Consider the following 6,876-nt stretch of genomic DNA (forward strand, 5'->3'; position numbering starts at 1 on the left):
GGAACAAGATGGTTTCCAGTAGCGTGATGCCTGCAATATTTGGGTAACTTGATATCCTCGAATGCGACATGAAGATGTACTTGATATAAATCAATTATTGTATTTTGATGACGAATCTACGCTTTAAAGAAAATAAAGTTTCTTGTCGGTCGCTCGCTCGCAGAATGGTTACGGACGGCAAGCGATGTGCCCAAACAGAGTCATATTCGGCTGATAGCCTAGGTGATGGGATTATCTTATGGGCTTATAGTGAATTTTGGTGACGAAATCACACTTCTGTACCGTGAAAAAAGAGAAGTAAAGTTAACAATGAAATTTCAGATGAGATCACTACGAACACAATACAATACAATAATGATAATAATGATTGATAATAACAATAATAATTATAATAGAAATAATTATGATGATAATAATAACAATGATAATAATGATAATGATATTAATAATGATAATAATAATAATAATAATAATTAACATAATGACAGAAATATCTAAGATAGATATGAAATAATTAAATCTGACATTTCCTTTTCCTTGTTTCCTGTTAATGTCACTTTCATATATTTGCATGTTTTATTTTTATGTCTACATGTCTCTGTATCTTCTGAATATGTAATCTCCATTGAGTTACATGTAAAGAGAACAAAATAATACCCATATGGACAATAAACGATGAATTGATTGAATTCATATTATCATCATAATTGTTATTGTCATTATTATCATCGTTATTATTACCATTTTTCAGGCTCATCGGCAAAACTCCTTTGAGCTTTTTCCCGCTTCCCACCCCCTCCTTCCACCACACTTCCAAAGCGTTCCCGCTTCTCCTGTCAATCAATTATTTTTAGTTAAAATGAAGAATAGATCCAATCTTAAACACCCCCCTCTAAAAAATCCTGATGGGTACGCCTACGGCCTGGATATGAACTGGACTTCTGCTTACATCTTGTATTTGTGTTTTCATGATTGAAACAACCACAATAAAGTTAGTATGGCAATATCCACAATACTGATTCAGAGTTACATTTAGGTTCTTTATTCAACTGAATACTTGACAATTGGAGTGAATTATTTGACTACTATTAGGCTATACTGTATAATAACACGAGTATAACAACCCAACTTGAAATACAGATTGGAAGATCTAAAGGATTAATCCTCTGCAATGGGGTAGTCACAAGTCACCACACACTGGGCCCTCTGGATCCGCCACTGTATATGAAAGACAAACTTTAGTGAAATTCGATGCACAGACCCCAAAGTTGAGTAGAATCACACGCCAAAGAAGGAGCGCACGGGGCACGCACCCCCTGTTTATTTTTTGTTAAAACAAAAGAAATAAAAAGAAAAGGGGTGGCGTGCGCCCCCTCTAATTTTGTAAAGGCGCCTCGGAATTCCTGGATCCACCCCTGCATTTAAGACTAAAACGCTTAAAGTCTTTCATGCAGTCAAGCGTATAAGAAAATACATTGATAAGGATACCTCCCTGTTGTTATACAAAACTCTAATCCAACCCCATTTGGACTACTGTAGTGTAATCTGGAGGACTGGTCACTCGGGTCAACCAAATCGATTGCAAGTTACTGTAGTATTCAGAACAGATGCCTAAGAATGGTGCAAGGCGTGAACTCTTTATTCTTCTCTTCAGGTCGACCGACTCAAAGGAAGAAGATGAAAGCAAGCCTTAATTTTTATATTCAAACCGTTGTATAACCTTGCTCCAACAACTTTGTCCTCTAGTGTTCAACTCAGATCATTTGAAAATTGTTTTTGTGACCAGTTGTTCAGTGTTTGTTATTTATTGTATATCATTGCATATACTATTGCTTTTTCGCCGTGTGATGCTGTGTTATTCGATGTGATCCGAACACGGCCTTGCTGAAAAACAGCTGTCCAGCTGAAAGCAGGCTTTTATTAAATTTCCGTGTATAAATAAAATAAACTCAACTCAACTCAAACAGTTATTGAATGCATCTGATATTCACACCGATGATTTCTATGACCATGGTGCATAACATGACATTTTCCCATGATTGAATTTGAGCTGCTATCCGGGACCATACCTCAAGTTTGTGGATGGTTTGTGGATGGTATCCATGCAGTAACTGTGTATCACCCGGATCACTAATTGACTGCCAGCATTTGGCATCGTCTGCAAACAATCTCATATTACAGTCGACATCTTTAGAAATATCATTCACAAATATCAGGAACAGTACCGGGCCTAGAACACTTCCCTTCGGAACACACCCTCAACACGAAGAAGCCTCACCACGGACAACGACCCTTTGCATCCTATCACAGAGAAAACCCTCAATCCAGCTCAACACATTCCCATCGATACCGACGTGTTTTAACTTGAGGAGAAGCCTCCTTTGGGGTACATGATCAAAAGCCTTTGAGAAGTCTAGATAAAGTAGGCCCCTACATCAAAACTGTCACCATTGTCAAGAACTCTTGACCACTGCTGTTCCATGCAATCCAAGAGTTGAAGAGAACATGAGCGTTTGGAACGAAAACCATACTGTGCACAACTCAATAGATCATTACTGTCAAGATGCTTCATAATGGATCACGAACAATTGATTCCGGTATAGTCTTACAAACACGTGATGTCAGACTGACTGGTCTGTAGTTACCAGGATCAGCATGTACTCTCTTTCTTATGGGTTGGTATGACATTAGCATTCTCCCAGTCAGTGCCACTATCAGTTTTCAGCGACTGCGAAAAAATAATCTGCAGTGGAATTGCAATTTCCCTCCTAACTTCTTTCAGGATTTTAGGATGAAGACCATCAGGGCCTTGGGCTTTACCCGTCTTTGAGATTGACAATTAGTTTCTCTGCAATATCTTTAGTAGTGATGTCAAAGTCAGACAAAATTTCAGTGATCTGTACATCAACTACAGGGAGCTCTCGAGTGTCTTCTTCTGTAAATATATTGCAAAAATAACTATTCAGTGACTCTGCTGTTTCATGGTCAGATGAAGTTTTATCGCCCGCATGAAGAAGTGCAAACCTTGCCCACCGTAGACTTGGTCTTTGATCTGGCCCGAAGGTAGCTCCAAAATGACTTCGAATCATGCCTAATACTTTCTGCAAGCTGTTTTTCAAATTTAACTCTTCTTTTGCCTGGCGGATTAGCATTGGTGGCATGGTTTCTTGCACGCTCGGAGTAAAGAGGTGACTGCATTAAAAACCCCACTTATTGATTAAATTTCAAGATGACATTTTTATGGATTATAGAACAGTGATTCGGGATGGTGTAAATGCATGTAACTCATTTTTTACCAAAGTGTGGGTTAACACTATAATTGCACCGACCCCCTCAATATTGTTAGTTGCAGACTACTAGTACTATTACTAGTATATCCTTAATACAAAAGTTTCACTTTGTCATCTAAGAATGTGCACAATTTCTGTTCCATTTTTTCTACAACTTTTTGTCATTAGTGAATCAAACAATATAAGTAATTTACAAAAGAACTGAATGTTTTATTTTCAAAGTGTATTACATTAAAGGTATAATATTGTTTAATCACGTTCTTTCCGTGTATAATCTAGGGTCTTTACCCGCTCAACGCTAGCGGGCGGCAGCCACTTCCGTTTCACCAGCGGCCGTGAAAGGTCGGGAGAGTTGATAATGTACGCCGTGTGTAGGTACGTACGAGAGTACTAGGTTTCATAATGCATCCTAGTATGTCAAAGGCCATTTTGTTTATCATGTAAACGTGGCCATTACTCGACTCTGGTGCGTGCGTGCTGTGTAGCGTAATACTATACCTGCAGTTGTCTATAAATACTACGTTAACGCTTCTCTTGAAGAAATTTTCTGAAAACAGTGTTCATCGGTCTGAATTTTTGTCAATTAGTCACCTGCATCCTGATATCTGATACCTAACGCTGTTGAAGTGTTGCAGCGAATAAAAGACTTTCATCGAACAAAAACAACGCAGACAACAGAACTATTACCGTGCCCTTTTCGCAAGGATTCAGCAATTCCGCGTACGGACGATCGTCGCGACGCTACGCTTCGGGCAGCCTCGCGGTTACGTACCGCTGTTACCGGTATCTGACCACCGATGCCTACCCTACGCTACGGCTACGTGAATTCTCTGGCTCCGTATTGTCAGCTCAGGCTGGCAGCAGTCAAACTAACACCTTCTAATTTTAGAACTCCAATCGGAAGTGTAGGGTCGTTGTAGCCCATTACTTTGTGCCTTGTTTGGTCAGCTTGTGGCATCTGTTAAGTGTAAATTAGTGGTCTGTGAATGTGAATTTTAAGTTACTTTAAATCTGTCAATCGGCTGAACGCGGCCGAGTTTTGAGGTAATTTTATAACAGCAGTCCAAACCACGCAAGTTGATGTAATGACTTCAATCCTTGGGTTTCGAAATAAACCCAAATATGACCGTCACAATTACTTACCAATGTCAGGGCAGGTCCAGAATGTCCAAAACTCGACAGTATACATATTTGGGTCTGCTGACATTGCAGAAGATGAAATTGATACAGATGCTGATAACCTTGAACTCTCCGATCTGCGGGTACGAGGAAGTGGAAAACAACAGAAGAAAACCAGAGCAGAGACGGTATCCGAGTTTGAGTTTGTTGAAAAAGACATCGGTGAAGGGGACACACTGCAGACAATCTCCTTACAGTATGGATGTCGTGTAAGTCTGCTTTAATACAACAATTGAAACTGTGTCTATCGTGCTTCTGACAAACTTTAAAGTAGCCAAAATTAATTTTAAAAGTCCACTTTTTTGTGGTGTTTGGAAAAGAGAGTTTACAGCTACCTACTGTAATGTAAGCTACCCATAATTTGACCACAACGGCATCCAAAATTTGACCTCCTGCTACATGTGGAAACCTAGTAATTTTACAATACATGTATTGTAGACCCTATGGCTGTAGAGTCATGCTTTTGCACATGGTTGAACCTTGGTGCGAGTGCCGATACATTGTACATAATGTGCTACATAACTTTTCTTTATTTTACCACTTGCCCAGTTGGGCAAGCAGATTTTCAAATTTGCTGCGAAACACTTGCCCAAACAGTAATTTTGCTTACCCGAAAAGAAAATCCAAAGCATATGGAAATATAGAAAATCATGTGTAAGTCAAGGGCTTAATAAACACTATCAATGATCATTTGAATGACCAGCACACATTGATTCGCACGCTTAAACACAATGAGTAACAAACTTGGTCTGATCAAGTGTTGCCGTTGAATTGCATTGGGGCTTCTTCATGTAAGGGTTGGAAAGTTGCAGAAATGAAATATTAAGTGTTTGCATCACTAAACAGCCATTGGGCTTCTGTACTACTGGTTGACGTTACGGGGAATAAGTGAAAAAAAAAAGGTGGCTTCAAAACTTTTTTGCTTGCCCAATTCGAGCAAGTATTCTCATTGTTCAAAAACACTTGCCCGAATTTGATTTTCACTTGTCCCAGGCAATCAGGCAACTGCTCATGTAAAACGCTGCATGTACGTATTTACCTGAAATACCACCTCATCATACAGAGCTGCACTGATTGTATAGTACATTAGTAATACTAGTATTTACTAGTAGGTACAGCTGTCGTACCCGAGGATGCATTCCCTTTACCAAACCTATGGTGGACCTAACATGTTATAATATTGTTATGAATAATGTGAGAACCTGTGTAATCTGCATTGTATAATGTGTTACACTGTACAGCATGAGGACTTTCTGTGATGAAATGATTATGGTTTTCTTCCCAGACTGTATTTGTCCCGATATCACTCGAAATTATACCGACCTTTGGATTTCATTTTCACTGATGTGCATGCAGTGTACACCCTGTACATGTAAGCCCTACATGTCTTGAAATAATTCCATATGGGATAATTCCTTGAAAATCCTCAGTGATGAGTTTCTTCAAGCTGTATAATCTCCAAAATAAAACTAGTTTCACCAATTCATCAAAAAAAGAAATAATCATTTTTGGTGAATCCCACATGCAAATATGACATATGAATAACACTAACACTATTAAGTACTGACATTTTGTATCCCTTCTCCCAGGTGCATTTTGTGATGTTATACCTTATGGTTTTGTTACCTTTTTTTTTCTGTGTGCCCAGGTTTCAGAGTTAAAACGCATCAACAATTTGATTGCTGACCAGGATTTTTTTGCCTTGCGGAAGCTCAAAGTTCCCATGAGGAAGGATGGACTACTTCTTGAGAAAGAAAGGGAGATGCTGGCTCAGAGAGTGGGTTCATCTCAAAGTGCAAACCACACCGGACCAGTCTCTCCCAGTAGCCATAGACATTTGCACAATGAAGAAATGTATAGTGACTCTGATGACAGCCAGACTGAGTTCATCAGGACTATTAGTATACCAGGGTCTCTCGATGGCAAGGACAAAGCTGCTCAGGAATTTTTTGACAAGATGGACCAGGACTTACACAACATCCTCGAAAACACTAAAACCCACAAGGGTTCTCTTGAGGAAGTCACATCAGTCTTGAAGGAGACCAGGTTTCAACCCCTCGCATTCCCCAAATCCAACAGTGATTGCCCCTCCGATGGTGCAACCCTTGGCTGCACTTTCAGGAACATGATTGTTGCAATAGTGCTGATAGTCATTGTTGTGCCTCTCGCTGGCATAGTGTATTACTTAAACAAAGATCATCTATGATAGTTATCTTATATTCATGTCAATAGCTTCCTTTGGCAGGGTACTGTTACTGGTATGATATCTCTATTGTTGATTGCATGATTAAAATAGGGATATAGTAAAATTACAAATGTAATTTTTATTACAGATTATTGCAACTGAAATCATCATAATATACTTGTGTAACTCTTAATGACTACCTGTAAGTGTAAAATGATTGGT

General features: G+C 39.1%; 1 protein-coding gene across 1 annotated transcript; it reads left to right on the forward strand.

Annotated features, from left to right (window-relative positions):
- The first annotated feature begins 4,292 nt into the window (after positions 1-4,292).
- LOC139744904 (lysM and putative peptidoglycan-binding domain-containing protein 3-like) lies at positions 4,293-6,675 on the forward strand. The gene is made up of 2 exons (XM_071655317.1): positions 4,293-4,678; positions 6,118-6,675. The coding sequence occupies exons 1-2, from the start codon at positions 4,376-4,378 to the stop codon at positions 6,673-6,675; spliced, it is 861 nt and encodes a 286-aa protein (XP_071511418.1). The 5' UTR covers positions 4,293-4,375.
- Positions 6,676-6,876: the final 201 nt, after the last annotated feature.

This window comes from Diadema antillarum, unplaced genomic scaffold (assembly GCF_040938485.1).
Source record: "Diadema antillarum isolate AM-2024a unplaced genomic scaffold, OU_Dant_1.0 seq00001218_RagTag, whole genome shotgun sequence".
NCBI lineage: Eukaryota > Metazoa > Echinodermata > Echinoidea > Diadematoida > Diadematidae > Diadema > Diadema antillarum.